Source organism: Nicotiana tabacum, chromosome 13, assembly GCF_000715075.1.
Source record: "Nicotiana tabacum cultivar K326 chromosome 13, ASM71507v2, whole genome shotgun sequence".
NCBI lineage: Eukaryota > Viridiplantae > Streptophyta > Magnoliopsida > Solanales > Solanaceae > Nicotiana > Nicotiana tabacum.
The window spans coordinates 4,688,520-4,707,058 of NC_134092.1; the positions used below are offsets into that span (position 1 = coordinate 4,688,520).

Genomic DNA, 18,539 nt, shown 5'->3' on the forward strand with positions numbered 1-18,539 from the left:
TTATAGGTGACGGCCATCAGTACCACTTTCCCTATTGCAATTGAAGTAAACAACAGCAACATGCAAATTGAGATTATGAAACCTCGCAAAGTCTCTTGTGTTAAAATTCTGACGAGAATCAATTATATCAGGAGCATTCACAACCTCTCGATTCAATTGCTGAAACAACACTAAAATATAGCGATGAATTCCCAGTGAAGGTCGTGGACTCTCGTATCGTATAATTTCATTGCCTGCATTATACACTATAAATTAAAAATAGCCGACAGATGTATACTGGTCAGGAAAAGCATGCAGCAAATTCGCCGGTTATTTGTTTAAAGATCCTTTTTTGTATGTACATATATGGAAGATTAATCTTTTTTGCTGCCTCTCACCATTTCTTGGTTAGATAAAAACATTAATATAATCTATTTCTTGTCCAAGAAAAAACAATCGGTTAATTTCACGTATGGATAAGAATTATATAGTTATAAAATTATTTTTTGTTGCATTAAAGTAATTGAGTATAACAATAAAAACACTAATAAGTTTTACCTACTATAACGGTAAAGTCAATAACACTATTATATTGAAGAAACTGAATATTACCTATTGTATAACAATAAAATCATTAAATTTTACATGTTGTGACGCTAAAACTTATACATTTAATGTAAGAAAGACTTACCAAAGTTTGCTCCTGCGGTTGCCGGGATATCTGTGACCAGCCTAGCAAAATTAATTAAAGGAGTTAGCATAAAAGGGAGAAGGGGCCAGTTATTTTTATTTTTTATTTTTCTGGGATATATGTGTGTATTCTACAATCGACATATCGAAATCGATAAATTGTATTAATTTTTCATTTGATTTGGTTTAAAAATTAAAGAATTAACTTAAATGGTTTGTGTCACGAACTAAAATTCCCACCTTCGGGACCGTGATGGCGCCTAACATTTCACTTGCTAGGCAAGCCAACGATAGGATAATATTAATCATTTTTAAATAATTTTAAATTAATTAAATAACAAAGAAACAAATGCGGAAGTAAAAGTCTGAAATGTAGTGAATAATCCATAATAATAGCGATGTCTAAATATCATCCAAGAATTGGTGTCACAAGTGCACAAGCTACTAGAATAATACAAATAAAGGTCTGAATGAAAATAAAGCTGCCTGAAAAAAAATATACATCTATGATAAAGTGGAAGGGGACTTCAGAAGTGCGAATGCCATGCAGCTATACCTCAAGTCTCCTGCGAATAGCTGAATCCGAGCAAATCTACTAGACGCCGATGGGACCAACTCCGGTATCTGCACAAAAAGTGCAGAGTATAGTATGAGTACAACCGACCCCATGTACCCAGTAAATTTCGAGCCTAACCTCGACGAGGTAGTGACGAGGCTAAGGCAGGTCACTTACATTAACATGTATGCAATAACAATAATAACAATTCTTATAAAAGAAATTACTCCAAAAAATGCAACAATTAATATGATGACAAGTAGCAATTAATTGTGGAAACTAAGGATGAAATATGCATTTTAATAATTAGTATGCTAAACGTCAAGTGGCAATTAAGTCACATAAATCAAATAAGCACGTAGCAATTATGACATGGATTCAAGGCATGATATTGAGCAAAGAATCCGAGAGAAATAATTAATATAATAATTAATTCATGATTTAAAATGATTTATGATTTTTTAAGTAATTATGCAAATAATTAATTTGACGACGTATAGACACTCTTCACCTAGCCTATACGTCGTTCATATGCATTTCACATAACAAATAATTTAAGGGTTCTATTCCCTCAAGTCAAGGTTAACCCCGACACTTACCTCTCTTGCAACCAAATTCAAGATTTCAATAAACCTTTTCCTCGCAAATTTGTGTCTGAAATCCTCAAATCTAGTCATAAACAATTCAATATACTCAATACAAATCGTAGGTACAAATTTTCCGGATTAAAATCCGAAATTCATCTCAAAAATCAATAGTGAGACCCACATCTCCAATCCCGAAAAAACTTATAAAATCAGAACACCCGTTCCAATACGAGTTCAACCATACAAAAATTATCAAATTCCGACATCAGATTGACCTTCAAATCTTAATTTTACTTTTTTGAAAGATTTTATAAAAATATGATTTTTCTTCCATAAATTTACGGATTCATGATTTAAATGAGTATGGAATCATGGAATATAATTAATATAGGATAAGGAACGCTTACCCCAATGATTTTCTTGAAAATCTATGAAAAATCATCACAAACCAAGCTCCCAAAGTCCAAAATGTAAAATAATACCCAAACCCTCGATTATATAGTACACAATTTTGATTTTCCAATGTGTGGTCCGCACATTTTCAAGTGCTGCAGCACATTTTCAAGTTCTACAGCCGCACAAATTTGAGTGCGGTCGCACTTCACTGTGGCAGCTTACCAGGCTTCAGTATAATGCCCATAACTTTCTGTACAAATATCCAAATGATTAACGCTACGCCTTTCAGGAAACTAGATTCAAAAGGGCTACAACTTTCGTTTTTGAATTATCTTCAAATTTGTTGTGGTTTATACGATATAAGCCTCCGAAGTAGACTATCGAACCCGTAGAACCCCTGAAGTGCGGCCGCACACAAAATTATGTGGGCCGCACTTTTCCTCTGAAGCGCGGCCGCACACAAAATTGTGCGGTCCGCACTTGTCCTCTGCGGTCCGCACTTTTCCTCTGAAGTGCGGTCGTACTCAAAATTATGCGGTCCGCACTTTTTCAAAAGTTCTAGAACAACATTAGAGTGCCGAAATGCCCGGACTCGCTCAAAACTCACATCGAAGCTCACCGAGCCATTCAGGATCCCGGTCAATTATACCAACCAGTCCTATAACATAATACGGACTTACTCGGGGTCTCAAATAACATCGAAATTATAAGTCACATCTTGATTCGGACTTAAGGGTTTCAAACTTTTTCATTTACTAAACGTAGGGGTGGGCGTCTGTCGGTTCGGTTGGTTATTATGAAAGTACTATTCGGTTTATCGGTTTCGATTTTATAATATTAATAACCAAGTCAAACCAAAGTATTTACGGTTCGGTGCGGTTTTTTCAAGGTTCCAACCACTTCCAACCAAGAGGTTGTGAGTTCGAGTCACCCCAGGAGTAAGGTGAGGAGTTCTTGGAGGGAAGGAGCCGAGGGTGTATCGGAAACAGCCTCTCTACCCCAGGGTAGGGGTTAGGTCTGAGTATACACTACCCTCCCCAGACCCCACTAGTGAGATTATACTGGGTTATTATTGTTATTGTTATTATTGTTGCGATTTTTTAAGGTTCGATTCGGTTATTTCCGATTTAATTTTTGGGTTAATTAACGGTTCAAGATTTTGATTAATACTTCAAGTTGCTGAAACATGTTGGTTGCTTTTCTGGGGAGAGTGATGCCATAAAAATAGGATTCTCCATCCTAGTATTATCTTATTGTTATGATTTTGACGAAAAAGGGGAATCTTATAATGCTTTGCTTGTTTGGACCTAGATAGATAGGAAAAGTTTGTCTGCACCCATCTCTATTGGGTGGGTGGAGAAATACTTTGGTCTTAGTTGTTGTCGCATTTGTTTCTTCTTTTTTGGGGGACCCGTTGAGGGTTTTCTTTATTTTGTTATTTTAATATAAATTCTTTTCTTGACCTAGATGGCTTCTGTATATATTATATATAATAGTATAAATAGCCTTTGCAATTACATTCTGGTTCTGATGAATTATCGTTTGCATTTAGGTATCTCTTTCATAATATATTAATCTTTTATACCAAAGTATCCATTCATGGGACAATATATTAATATATATAAAGCATTGTCCTCACATTCACTTTTCATATCTTTCTGCTCGGCACGTATAGAATATTAAATTTCAGTTTTTTGGGTTTAACCGACAACCGAAATATTAAAACCGTAAACCGTACCAAAACACCAAAATTTAATATTCAAAATACCGCACACCGACCGAATAACCGTTTAAATCGAAACCGAAAAATAAAAATTCATGGTTCAACCGTTTTTTGTTGTTTCAGCCGGTATTATGCCTACCCCTAACTAAATATGTGCTGAAATATGTTAAATGAATCCGGAATGACTTTAAATTTGGCACACAAGTTATAAATGATATAACGGAGCTATTTCAATTTTCGGAATCGGATTCCGACCCCGATATCAAAAAGTCAAACCTGTGGTCAACTTTGAAAATCTTTAGCCTTTAAATTTCTAGTTTGCGTTAAATGGCCATAACTTGAGTTAGGGACCTCCAAATTATATTCCGGGCATACGCCCAAGTCCCAAATCACGATACGGGCCTACTGGAACCGTCAAAACAGTCGGGGTTCGTTTGCTCAAAATGTTACTAAAGTCAATTCAGTTGATTTTAAAGCTCTATTTCATATTTTAACCAATTTTTCATATAAACACTTTCCAGAAAATTATACAAACTACGTACGCGAGTCGAGGAATGATAAATAGTGCTTTTTGAGGTCTTAGAAAATAGAATTAATTATTAAATTTAAAGATGACCTTTTGGGTCATCACATTCTCCACCTCTAAAACAAACGTCCGTCCCCGAACGGAATTAGAAAAGTACCTGAGCTGGTGAAAAGGTGTGGATATTTACTACGCACGTCCGACTCGGACTCCCAGGTAGATGCTTCTACCGGTTGACCTCTCCATTGCACCCGAACTGAAGGATAACTCTTAGACCTCAACTGTCGGGCATGCCGGGCTAGAATAGCTACCGGCTCCTCCTCATAAGTCAAATCCTTATTCAATTGGACTGAGCTGAAATCTAACACATGGGATGGATCACCATAATATTTAAGGATCATAGACACATGGAACACTGGATGAACCACTGATAAACTAGGTGGTAATGCAAGCATGTAGGCCATTTCGCTCACCCTTTCAAGAATTTCGAAGGGTCCATTATACCTAGGGCTCAACTTGCCCTTCTTTCCGAATCTCATTATACCTTTCATAGGTGAAACCCATAGCAATACTCTTTCTCCAATCATGAATGCAATAGTACGAACTTTACGGTCGGCATAACTCTTTTGCCTAGACTGAATTGTGCGAAGTCGATCCTGAATAATTTTGACCTTATCCAAGGCGTCCTGTACCAAATCGGTACCTAACAACCGAGCCTCTCCCGGTTCAAAGCAGCCAACTAGCGGACGACATCGCCTTTCGTATAATGCCTCATATGGAGCGATCTAAATGCTCGACTGGTAGCTATTATTATAATCAAACTTTGCAAGTGGCAAGAACTGATCCCAAGAACCTCCAAAGTCTATAATACAAGCGCGAAGCATATCTTCCAATATCTAAATGGTGCGCTCTGACTGTCCGTCTGTCTGTGGATGAAATATTGTACTCAACTCAACCCGCGTTCTTACATCACATTGTACAGCCCTCCAAAAATGTTAGGTAAACTGCGTACCTCGATCTGAAATAATAGACACGGGCACACCGTGAAGGCGAACAATATCACTAATGTAAATTTCGGCTAACCGCTCTGAAGAATAGGTAAGTGCCACTGGAGTGAAATGTGCTGACTTAGTCAACTTGTCCACAATGACCCAAACTGCGTCAAATTTTCTCTGAGTCCGTGGGATCCCAACAACAAAATTCACAGTGATACGCTCCCACTTCCACTCAGGAATTTCTAAATTCTGAAGCAAACCACCAGGTCTCTGATGCTCGTACTTGACTTTCTGACAATTTAGACACCGAACTACATATGCAACTATATCCTTCTTCATTCTCCTCCACCAATAATGTTGCCATAAATCTTGATACATTTTGGTAGCACCTGGATAAACAGAATACCGGAAACTATGGGCCTCTTCCAGAATTAATTCATGAAGCCCATCCACATTAGGCACACAAATACGACTTTACATTCGCAGAACTCCATCTTCCCCCACAACAACCTATTTGGCATCACCGTGCTGCCCCGTGTTCTTAAGGACAAGTAAATGAGGATCATTATACTGCCACTCTATGATGCGCTCATATAAAGAAGACCGAGCGATTGTGCAATCTAGAACCCAACTGGGTTCTGAAACAACTAACCTAACGAACTGATTAGCAATTAATTATGAAAATTAAGGATGTAATAGGCATTTTAATAATTAGTATGCTAAACGTCAAGTGGCAGTTAAGTCACATAAATCAAATAAGCATGTAGCAATTATAGCATGCATTCAAGGCATGATATTGAGCAAAGAATCCGAGAGAAATAATTAATATAATAATTAATTCATGATTTAAAACGATTTATGATTTTTCAAGTAATTATGCAAACAATTAATTTTACGACGTATAGACACTCGTCACCTCGCCTATAAGTCGTTCACATGCATTTCACATAAGAAATAATTTAAGGATTTTATTCCCTCAAGTTAAGGTTAACCACGACAGTTACCTCGCTTGCAACCAAATTCAAGATTCAAATAAACCTTTTCCTCATGAATTCGTGTCTGAAATCCTTAAATCTAGTCATAAACAATTCAATATACTCAATACAAATCGTAGAAATTAATTTCGTATAAAATTATAAATTTTTCTTGATTAAAATCTGAAATTCATCTAAAAAATCAACAGTGGGACCCACGTCTCGAATCCCGAAAACACTTACGAAATCCGAACACCTGTTCTGATACGAGTTCAACCATATAAAAATTATCGAATTCCGACATCGGATTGACCTTCAAATCTTAATTTTACATTTTTGGAAGATTTTATAAAAATTTAATTTTTCTTCCATAAATTCACGAATTCGTGATGTAAATGAGTATGGAATCATGAAATATAATCAATATAGGATAAGGAATACTTACCCCAATGAATTTCTTGAAAACCCTCGAAAATTCGTCACAAACCGAGCTCGCAAAGTCCAAAATGTGAAATAATATCCAAATCCTTGGTAATATAGTACACAATTTTGATTTCCCAATGTGCGGTCCGCACATTTTCATGTGCTTCCACACATTTACAAGTTCCGCGGCCGCGCAATTTTGAGTGTTGTCGCACTTCACTGTGGTAAATTACCAAGTTTCAGTCAAATGCCCATAACTTTCTGTACAAATTTCCAAATGATTAATGCGACACCTTTCTGGAAACTAGATTCAAAGGAATACAACTTTCGTTTTTGAATCATCTCCCAATTCGTTGTGGTTTAAAGGATATAAGCCTCTGAAATCAGACCATCGAACCTGCAAAACCCCTGAAGTGAGGCCACACACAAAATTGTGCGGTCCTCACTCGTACTCTACCGTCCACACTTTTTCTCTGAAGTGCGGCCGCACTCAAAATTGTGTGGTCCACACTTTTCCAAAACTTCGAGAATAACATTAGAGTGCCGAAATGCCCGGACTCGCTCAAAACTCACCTCGAAGCTCACCGAGCCACTCGGGATCCCGTTCAATTATACCAACCAGTCATGTAACATAATACGGATTTACTCGGGGTCTCAAAGCATATGAAATAACTTCGAAATTACAATTTACACCTTGATCCGGACTTAAGGGTTTCAAACTTTTCCATTTATAAAACTTGTGCCGAAATATGTTAAATAAATCCGGAATGACTTCAAATTTGGCACACAAGTCATAAATGACATAATGGAGCTATTCCAATTTTCGAAAATGAATTCCGACCCCGATATCAAAAAGTCAAATCCGTGGTCAATTTTGAAAATCTGTAGCCTTTAAATTTTTAGTTTCCGTTAAATGGCCATAACTTGAGTTAGGGACCTCCAAATTAAATTCTGGATATACGCCCAAGTCCCAAATCACGATACTAACATATCGGAATTGTCAAAACACTGATCCGGGTTCGTTTGCTCGAAATATTATTAAAGCTCTATTTCACATTTTAATAATTTTTTATATAAACAATTTTCGAAAAATTATACTGACTGTGCACGCGAGTCGAGGAATAATAAATAGTGATTTTTGAGGTCTTAGAACATAGAATGAATTATTAAATTTAAAGATGACCTTTTGGGTCATTACAGTTTGATTCGTTTTAAGCAAAATCAAATTAAATCGAACCACAAACACCCCTAAATCCAGCTAGAAGGTCAAATAAGCAGTGCGCATCGTAAAAATTGCATGGGGCGTCCTATTTGGTCTCTCTCGTTTAACTTATACCCATATGTTTAAAATTATTTAACATATACCCTAATTTTAACAACTTCGGACGCCTCCTGTTCTTCCTCCTGACCTATGCGCTCCTTTCTTCCTCCTCTTCTTGTCTATCAAATTAACTTTTCAACCACTACTTTAACATATTCACTAATAAAATGTGAAGTCAAATTAATAACTTAACCTAAATTTGATCAAATATTGTCATAAAATAACAAAACAAAGTATTGTTATTGTTCTCTATTTAAATTCAGAAACTCTGTCAAGAGAAGGTAAAACGTGGGCTTCTACAAATTTTACAATCCTTTATTTTGCAAGCTCGAGATACAAATCCAAATGCATCGAGAGTGCAACAGATACTCTTTAGTTCATCTTGTTATGTGTTTATCTCATACTGAATATACAGAAGTTCCAAATCCAATATGAAGAACATGAAGAATTCCCCATGAGGTAAAGCCCGATGTGATGACAAACCAGCTCTTAATTACACTGAAAAGTTAATTTGTCTTGAAGTTTGCACTACAAATTGAAGAACTTCAGACTAATCTATCTGAAGTTTGCACTATGAAGTGAGGGGAAACTGAAGTTTGCCCTTGCACTATGATTTGAAGTTCCTGAAGTTTGCACTATAAATTGAAGAACTTTAGACTAATTTGTCTGAAGTTTGCACTATGAAGTGAGGGGAAACTGAAGTTTGTCCTTGCACTATGAACTGAAGTTCCTGAAGTTTGTACTACCAATTGAAGAACTTCAGACTAATTTGTCTGAAGTTTGCATTATAAAGTAAGTGGAAACTGAAGTTTGCCCTTGCACTATGAACTGAAGTTCCTCAAGTTTGCACTACAAATTGAAGAACTTCAGACTAATTTGTCTGAAGTTTGCATTATGAAGTGAGGGGAAACTGAAATTTTCCCTTGCACTATGAACTGAAGTTTGTGTGATTGCCTTTGCAAGTTAGGCCAAATTTCAGGCAAAAATATCTAAAGTTTTGCTTTGATAAGGCTACACTTCAGGCAAAAAATTCTGAAGTTCAAACTTCAGACATAAACTTTTGCTACTTCAGGCCCGTATGCCTGAAGTTACCCGAAAAGTGGGTACGCTTGTAATTCTTTTTGCAAAGTGGGTATAGGTTAAAATATTACCCAAAACCTAGGTATAGATGCAAATCCCCCGTGCGCATCTACATATACTGAAGGATGGTCCATTTAGCATCAATCATCGGAAAATTATACTGTGTATATAAAAATTAATACTCTCTAAATAAATTAACAGTGACTTTTTTTTTACATATATGTATATAAAATTAATACTCTCTCCGTTTTAATTTATGTGAACATATTTGACTGAACACAGAGTTTAAGAAAAAAAAGAAGACTTTTGAACTTGTGGTGTAAAATGAGTTACATATATTTTGTATGGCTAAAAATCATTGCATAAAGGTAAATTATTTTCAAATATGAAAATGAGTCATTCTTTTTGGTATGGACTAAAAAGGAAATAGATTCACATAAATTGAAACAGATGGGGTATATATATTAAATCTTGAACACCTTTACCGAATTTTCTAATTTAAAGTGTGATATCATGCCAAAGCTAAGAATTTGTTTTTCTTTTGGCATACGTGCAAGAAAAAGAAGAGAAAAAATAAATACAAGATGGATCATAGCTATAAGCTAGACTTACCAGTGCAGATACTCCCTCGGGTTTGGGTTGCTTGGGGTTGGAGCATCTGGATCCACCATAGCCTTCCAAAAACGCATAGAGTATTTCAAATATCTTGAAAACAATGCCAAATTAAGAAAATAATTTAACTTTTATATACTGATCAAATATGTAAATATATATATATATATATATATATATATATATATATATATATATATATATATATATATATATATATATATATATATATATATATATATATATATATATATATATATATATATATATATATATATATATATATATATATATATATATATATATATATATATATATATATATATATATATATATATATATATATATATATATATATATATATATATATATATATATATATATATAATTCTTTGACTTTCTGCATATACTCCATTATCTAATATAATTTTAAAAGGGGGAACCTAGATATATACCTGTTAGATTATTTACCAAAATAATACTCCATTCGTCTCAATTTATATAAGTGGTGTTTGACTTGATACGAAATTTAAGAAAGAAAGAAAGAAAGATTTTTGAAATTTGTGGTCTAAAACAAAGCATAGATATTTGTGTGGTTGCAAATCATTTCATAAAGAGTAAAGTATGAAGTTTAAAGTTAAATTATTTATAAATAAGAAAGTGTGATATTCTTTTTGGGATATACTAAAAAGCAAAGTAAGACATATAAATTAAGGCAAATGGAATTATATATTTGCTTATGGAGTAGCTAGTGAAAAAGAATAAGATACAAATTAAAAGTACAATTCGAAATATCCCTCATTTACGCAAGGTTCGGGCAGAGGTGTAGCCAAGATTTCAAGCTTATGAATTCAGAAATCTAATCATTCTAAGTTACTGGGTTTTAAATTAATAATTCGTACATATTCAATGAACTTTTTAAGATGAATACACAATTTGAATCAAAGTTACTGAGTTCTGCCAAACTCGCAGTCGGCACTCTGGCTCCGCCCCTGGTTTCGGAGAAGGATCGTACCCAGGTGCGGAGTTAGAACACGAGCTACAGGTTCGACCACCCCCAGTAGTTTTTGTTCAAACCTTATATTTGTCATAAGAGATCTATTGAATATGTATAAATTATTAATTTAGAATCAAATAACTTAAACGATCTAGAAAACCCCCACATCATAAGCACCAAAAGAACCGATTATATCCATTACCATACTGATCCAACCTGCTACCAGCTGTCCTATTTCTCCGAGTCTCTTCCGAATTTGTCTTCAAATTGATACTTCTCCTTGCTAAAATACCACGATCTTTAACCACAACTCACCCCACGAATCCTAGCATAGAACCACAACGCCCTAAGGCCCATAAGCCGCTGAATTCTCTCTTAAGTACCCCAAAAGCACCACAACCGAGACATCCACTCTGAAAGACCTTATGTAAATTTAAAATTATTCCTCTTCGCTTTTCTAATACTGCAATGTAGAATCCATAGTCATACAGAATTATCGCAAGTCTCGACACCTTTCAATGTAAATAACTGATTCTAGTGATATATTAATCCGAAAATTTTTCAATTTAACTTATATATTTTTGAATCCATTAGCACCTCCTCGAGAGTCACCCATTTTGCTCAAATCTGAAAATTGCACCGTCCAAACGGGCTGAAAGATAAGTGCTACATTAGCACAACAACACAGGTAATCCTGCCTTAACACCACCGATCAAATTCATACTTTGTATGCACTGCATCATTCCCTAATAATAACTCACTCATCCCATGACTTTCATATACTCATAAAGCGCAATATAATCAGTATTCAGGAAATTTCATTATTCTAGTCTTTCTCGATCTCAACCTCTGCAATTTATAACTAACCTACAAGTATGCCTCAAACCAAAACTAAAGTTTTGCATATAACCATGAAATTAAACCGTCGGCAACAGGCTCCCCCACTTGGCTCAAAGCCATAGAACAAAATATTCCATAACTCACAATACCCATACTCTATTACTGCCATAATACCATAGTCAGTTGAACGAATATTCTTCTCAAGTTCATACAACGCCAACCCTAAAAATACCTCAATCATCCACTAAGCTCGTATTCATTTTCTTGACGCTCAAATCAACCTTCTCAACCAGATTCAAATTCAAACCTCAGCACATACGCCCCGCTGGCAAAAAGAAAAATCTCCACTCACATTATAAGGAGCACACCAATATAGATTACTCCGCAGGAGATAACCCACCTACTTAGTCTCAAATTGGCATCTTGCTATACCCTTTCGTAGCCACAATTTCTACGCAATCACTTAGTCTATTTGAGTCCAAACTCATTAACCAGACATGAGAATTTAATTTGTCCCAAAATTTAACAATGTGAAAGATCCTTTAAAACATTCATACTCGAGACTGTACGTCACATCAAAACAAAAATCAAGCACCCAAGGGCCCCTCCTTTACATTTCAAGTAAACATTTCTCATCGCATTTAAATCGCCTTACCACATCCCACAGTCACATCATACTCATCACAAAGCCATGTCCACTGCTCATCGAGCCACAAATTCCACTCATAGGGACATTACCGGACATATGAGTCCAAATGTACAAGTTACAACTGAAGTTACCGAGCTTAAGCTATGGTTTAACCATGGCCTCAAGTCCTCCGGACTAGCCCATCACCAGCACACAAAAATCACATCTCGCACTTCTTCCATGGAATCACAAGCCGTCGATGCATAACTGATACCGAGTACTTATGTGCACATACGAATGCGTGGAAGGAATTCAAAGAGTTATGTCTCAAGCTGAATCAATTCCGCACGATAAGAAAAGAAAGATGGAAAATATATATCCTAAATGCCATGTAGCCTCTTGAAGATAGGTATAGACGTCATCATACCGATCCGCAAGACTCTACTAGACACTTGCTCATGACTTGCAGAACCTATAAATCTAGAGCTCTGATACCACCTTGTCATGACCCAAAATTAGTCGTGGTAGCACCTAACCCAACCCGCTAGGTAAGCCAATTAACCACTAACCAATTCCAATAAAAATTAATAAATCAATTTAAGTAAAGAAATATCTTAATCTTATACATTCCACAAGAACTGGTAGTGCAAATCATGAATTTCTAAGAATAAAGTTTACAAAGCTGGTATGAAGTAAATACATCATCTGTTTGAAAATTACATAAACCGGGTTTTATGAATCTAAGGCTACCATGAGAAAGGGGCAGCTACAACCGGAACACAGGTACATCTTCAGATCCAGCTCCCAACGAACACAGCAACATCTGAACACAAGGTGCAGAAGTGTAGTATGAGTACAACCGACTCCATGTACTCAATAAGTAACAAACCTAACCTTAGATTGAAAGTAATGACGAGCTTGTACCAAGGTCGGATCCAAAACCAATAATCAACAACAATCCATAACAATAGGCCAATCTAGCCCATTGAGAAGATCCATCTCCAGGTATATAATGCTTCGGACAAGATCCATATCCAGGGAAGATCCATCCCTTAATAATATCAGTCGCACTCACTGGAGATGTGTGCAGACTCCGGAGGGGTTCCTTCAGCCCAAGCGCTATCATAAATTAGTATAACTGCTGCAGCGTGCAGCCCGATCCCATAATGTCACTCATAATCAGGCACTCGCCTTCACTCAATCATCAATCTCTCTAGTCTCTCTCTAGTCATAAATCAGTATAACCGTTGCGGCTCACAATGTCATGATACTAGCCCAAAACAATGATATGATGCATCAATAAAGAACAATAGAGACTGAGATATGATATGCAATGAAATTAATATGACTGAGTATGAAATTTCAATTTAAACAAATAATTCAACAGCAATATGACCTTTGTGGGTCTCAACAATACTGGCACATAGCCTCAGCATGATTTTTAATATGATTCTCAGTTCAATTTCTTTAACACATAAAACTACAAAGAAAACGCCAAGATTATGACTACAAAATTCCACGGAACCAATTACGTCACAATTTCTATGGTGCACGCCCACACGCCCGTCACCTAGCATGTGTGTCACCTTCCAACAATTCACATAATACATATATTCAGGGTTCATACCCTCAGCTCCAAGATTAGAAGAGTTACTTACCTCGAACAAGACGAATTCAATGTCAAGAAAGATAAACAATTCTCCAGAAATCCCATTCTGCGCGTATCAACTTCTGAACGGCTCGAATCTAGTCACAATTAATTTGATTCAGTCAACACAAATTATAGAAATTAATTCCATATCAAAATACTAATTTTTCCCAATAAAATCTGAAATTACACTCCAAAAATCGCCCACGAGGCCCATATTTCAGAACCCGACGAAACTCACAAAATCCGACAGCCCATCCAATTATAAGTTCAACCATACTAATTTCACTCAAATCTGACTCTGAATCGATTTTCAAATCTCGAAAATTTATTTTATGAGATTGTAGAAAATTCCTCCAATTTCTCTCGAAAAATCAATAATCTTAAGCCGAAAATGAAGATTAATTCATGGAATATAATCACAAGGGAGTCAAGAACACTTACCCCAAGTTATGATGAAATATTCCTCTCCAAAATTACCCAAACCGAGCTCCAAAATCCGAAAATGGGTGAAAAATCACGAACCCTCGAACTTAAAGGATTCTGTCCAGCAACTTCCGCATCTGCGCCCCTCGCTTCTGCGGATGAATCCCGCACATGCGAGTGTGGTCACTTCTGCGGCGCCCAAACCGCATTTGCTATCATGCTTCTGCCCGCATTGGCCGCTTCTGCGCATGCGCATATGCGCCCTGGCTTCCGCTTCTACGGCCTTCGCTCCTACGACTTCTCTGTCGCTTCAACGACCATCGCACCTGCGCAAATTCAACCGCAGGTGCGGTCACACCAGAACCAGCAACAACCAGCAATAACAACATGAAAAAAATCTGAAATCAATCTGAAATTCACCTGATCCCCTCGGGACCCCATCCGAACATACCAACAAGTCCCATAACATAATATAGACCTATTCGAGGCCTCAAATCACACCTAACAATATCGAAACGACGAATCTCACCTCAATTCAAAATCAATGAACTTCGAAACTTTAAACTTTCACAACTGATGCCGAAACCTATCAAATCACGTCCGATTGACCTCAAATTTTGTACACAAGTCACATTTCATATTATGACCCTATTTCAATTTCCAGAATCGGATTCCGACCCCGATATCAAAAAGTAAACCCCCGGTCAAACTTCTCAAAAATTCAACTTTCGCCATTTCAAACCTAATTCCACTACGGACCTCCAAATAATTTTTTGGACACACTCCTAAGTGCAAAATCACCATATGGAGCTATTGGAATCATTAGAATTCAAATCCGAGGTCGTTTACACATAAATCGACATCCAATCGATTTTTCCAACTTAAGCTTTCCATTATGAGACTAAGTGTCTTAATTCATTCCGAAATCTCTCCGGACCCGAACTAATTAATCCGATAGGTCATAATACAGCTATAAAGCATAAATAGAGCAGTAAATGGGAGAACAAGGCTGTAATACACAAAACGACCGGCCGGGTCGTTACAGTTTGACAACTACAAGTTGTAAGAAAACAAACAGAACCTTTAGCCATGCATGGATTATGGTAATAATTAATTTAAATAACCGCTCATCCAACCTACAAGATTTATATATATATTATAATCAATTTGTGTATAATATGTGTATTCCGGCTCAGAAAAGTAAACAGTGACCCAGGACAACTATTTGTGTAAAGTTCTCCTAACTGAAATGTCGCTCATTCGATAAAAACTCACCCTGGTGTCTTAGTGATATTTACACTATGCTAAATTGATAATGAATGAAAAATATGTGTCTCTCATTCGGATATTTATTTGATTAATCATGATTAAGTGATATATATTATTACTTTTATAATTTGTAACTGTCAAAATTAAAATTTGATGATTTGTAACCAATTTAAATAGTCTAAGATCTTCTACAATAAAACGGAAGGCGCTAGGCATGAGCTCTGAGAAGAGATTGTGATCATCTCTTCTTAAAGCTTAAGTTTGTGAGATAGCATATTTTTTATTACTTAATTATATCTTAGACAAAAGTAATTATGATTTTAAACTCTGTTTAAAAATACGACATCTAGATCTAGGCCTCTTTTAACCTATTGCATGTTTGGGGTCTGAAAGATGATGAATGAGCAATTTACACTCTTATTTTCGTGGGGTGTCTCTTTTTGTATCAGTTGGTTTAGTAAATAATTTTCTTTTTATTTCTTTTGCAATTGGTGAACTTTTTACACTGCGATCTAAATATTCTTTTTGAACAAACTGAAAATCTTGTGGAAAAACGTTAGGCCACAGTCTAATATTTTATAAGCAAATTGAAAATTATATGAGCAAGCATAGATAAGAATCTAACATTCTTCGAAAGGAATAGTTTTCCAAAAGGGTATATTTGCACTTATTTATAAAGTCAAAATTTATACATTAAATCAGCCCAAATTACCAGATTCATAGAAAATGATGGTTAAGCTAACCTGTTGAGTTTGCTTAGCCCAAAAGTAGCTTGGAATAGCAGAAGATATACTTGGTTTTTCTACGATTTTTTTTAAGTTAAACGTGAAAAAGGATGCCTATTTTTCATCTTTATAACCACGTATGCTATTCTGTGAATCATATGAATAGATGAAAAAGGATGTCCTTTATCACCACAAAAGCCTAAAATACCTCTGGATGCCAAGGGATTAGAATCCTGATGAAAATGTTTTTATAACCACACAAGTTGTATTCGCCTAAATACAAATGATACATATTGTTAACAATTGAACAATAGCTACAAATGGTAATTAGTCAAATAATACTTACTAGGCTTTAAATTATAGTGTTTTATGAAAATTTCTCAAAGAAAAATTGAGTCACCTTTAGTGCTAAATAAGCTTCTCTTATATCAAGGCCGATTTAATATTTGATATTGTTGGGCTAAGTCAACCCAATAACATAGCGATATTGTCTCCTTTCGGTCAAGCTTGCATTGTTTTTCTAAAATGTCTCACAGCATTAACAAATCTCTATACTTTATAGGTAAGTTTTCAATCTTTGTAACTATCAATGTGAGACTTTGTTTGCACACCCAACAATCTGCACTTCGAACTAAGTTCCATGTAGCAATCCACAGGTTAATTTTTGAGATTCATTATGTGCCACCCAATAGATATAATCTTTTCAACTACTAATGTGATTTTTTTTAATAAAAAAATGGTCACTTCAATTTCACATAGTCGTATATTCTTGATTTAATATTTTTTTTACTTCCCTTCCCTTTGGTTCCCTTTTTATCCCTTTTGTTGGAGTTGTTGCTCATTTGGTGATTCGAACCCGCGATCCTGAGTTGTAGGTGGAAGGTGATGACCATCAGAGGCGAATTCAAGATTTAAACCCTATGGGTTCAACTTTTATGGTTTTTAGCATTGAACCTGTTATATTTTTAAAGTTATGAGTTCATATTTACTATTTTTGCAACAAATTTTTATTTTTTCGTTGAAAGTTATAGGTTCAATGTTGAAAGTTATGGGTTCAACTTGGTTGAACCCGTCCCCGGAACAACCCCGTTCAGCGAGCAACCCCTCTTGTCCGATGAACGAGGTTCAATTATTCTCTTAGAGAGCTACAAATATTCTATACAAAGGAGATGGTGCTGTTTTTTATGAGTGCATGTCACAATCAATTGGTGACATGCACAGAAGAGGAATGGTGACATGCACAGAAGAGGAAAGAAAGAATATTTAGTTTATTTTATCCGTTTGGAAACCTAAGAATAAACTATTTGCTGGATACCCTCTTGAGTTTTTTGTGGCAATAAATTAATAGCAGAGATCTGTCAATCCAGCTTAGCACGAAACTTTTTCCATCTTCCTTTTATTTAATAAAAAAAATAGTAGTATTGCCCGGATCAGTTTACGCGTATTGTAATTATTTTATTAATCAACTGCTATCTTTTGGTGATATATGTACTAAGTAACTTTACATACCAAAATCTAAGCAAATAGGAAGAAATATGCGGAATCCGGAAAAATATTTATGGATTGTGAACTTATTTTCGAACATATAACTCATTTTATTTAGTGAATTCACAATTAAATATTTATACACATTTAATGCATTTGCGAATACAAACATATAAGATATTGCGTTCTTTCGAATTCAGTAGCTACTATTATAGTGTCACGTCCCACACTAACTCCTAGACGTGATTGGCACCCAACTAACACCACCTGCCATGCAAACCTATTTCTCATAGGTTTAACTATTTACACAAACACTGAGAGAAAAATAAATGCTTGTCTAAAAGCATTTTTAGTAATTAAAGACTGAAATGGTTGTCAACCAATTCCTTAGTCAATTGATAGAAATATCAATGTTGGGATTTTAAGCTTGTGTAACTTAAGAGGGTGAATGAGAAATGGAGGAAAAATAAAATATTTGAGTTTTCCTTGGCAAAGGGACATTGTCCCATATCGGAGGAAGAAAAGGCTTTTGATGGGTATATATATAATTACTCTTCTTCTAGCTCTTAAGGAGTTAAGAAGAAGGCAAGCCTCGCGCTGTCGTCGTCGTCGCTCGCTCGGCACGGCTTCGGCTTCGGTCAAAGATTGATAAGTGCTGGTCT

General features: G+C 35.7%; 1 protein-coding gene across 1 annotated transcript; it reads right to left on the bottom strand.

Annotated features, from left to right (window-relative positions):
• LOC107776156 (protein VERNALIZATION 3-like) lies at positions 1–9,918 on the bottom strand. The gene is made up of 3 exons (XM_016596007.1): positions 9,860–9,918; positions 671–711; positions 1–233 (listed from the first exon to the last, which is right to left on the bottom strand). Exons 1-3 carry the CDS (start codon positions 9,916–9,918, stop codon positions 1–3), a joined length of 333 nt encoding a protein of 110 aa, XP_016451493.1.
• Positions 9,919–18,539: the final 8,621 nt, after the last annotated feature.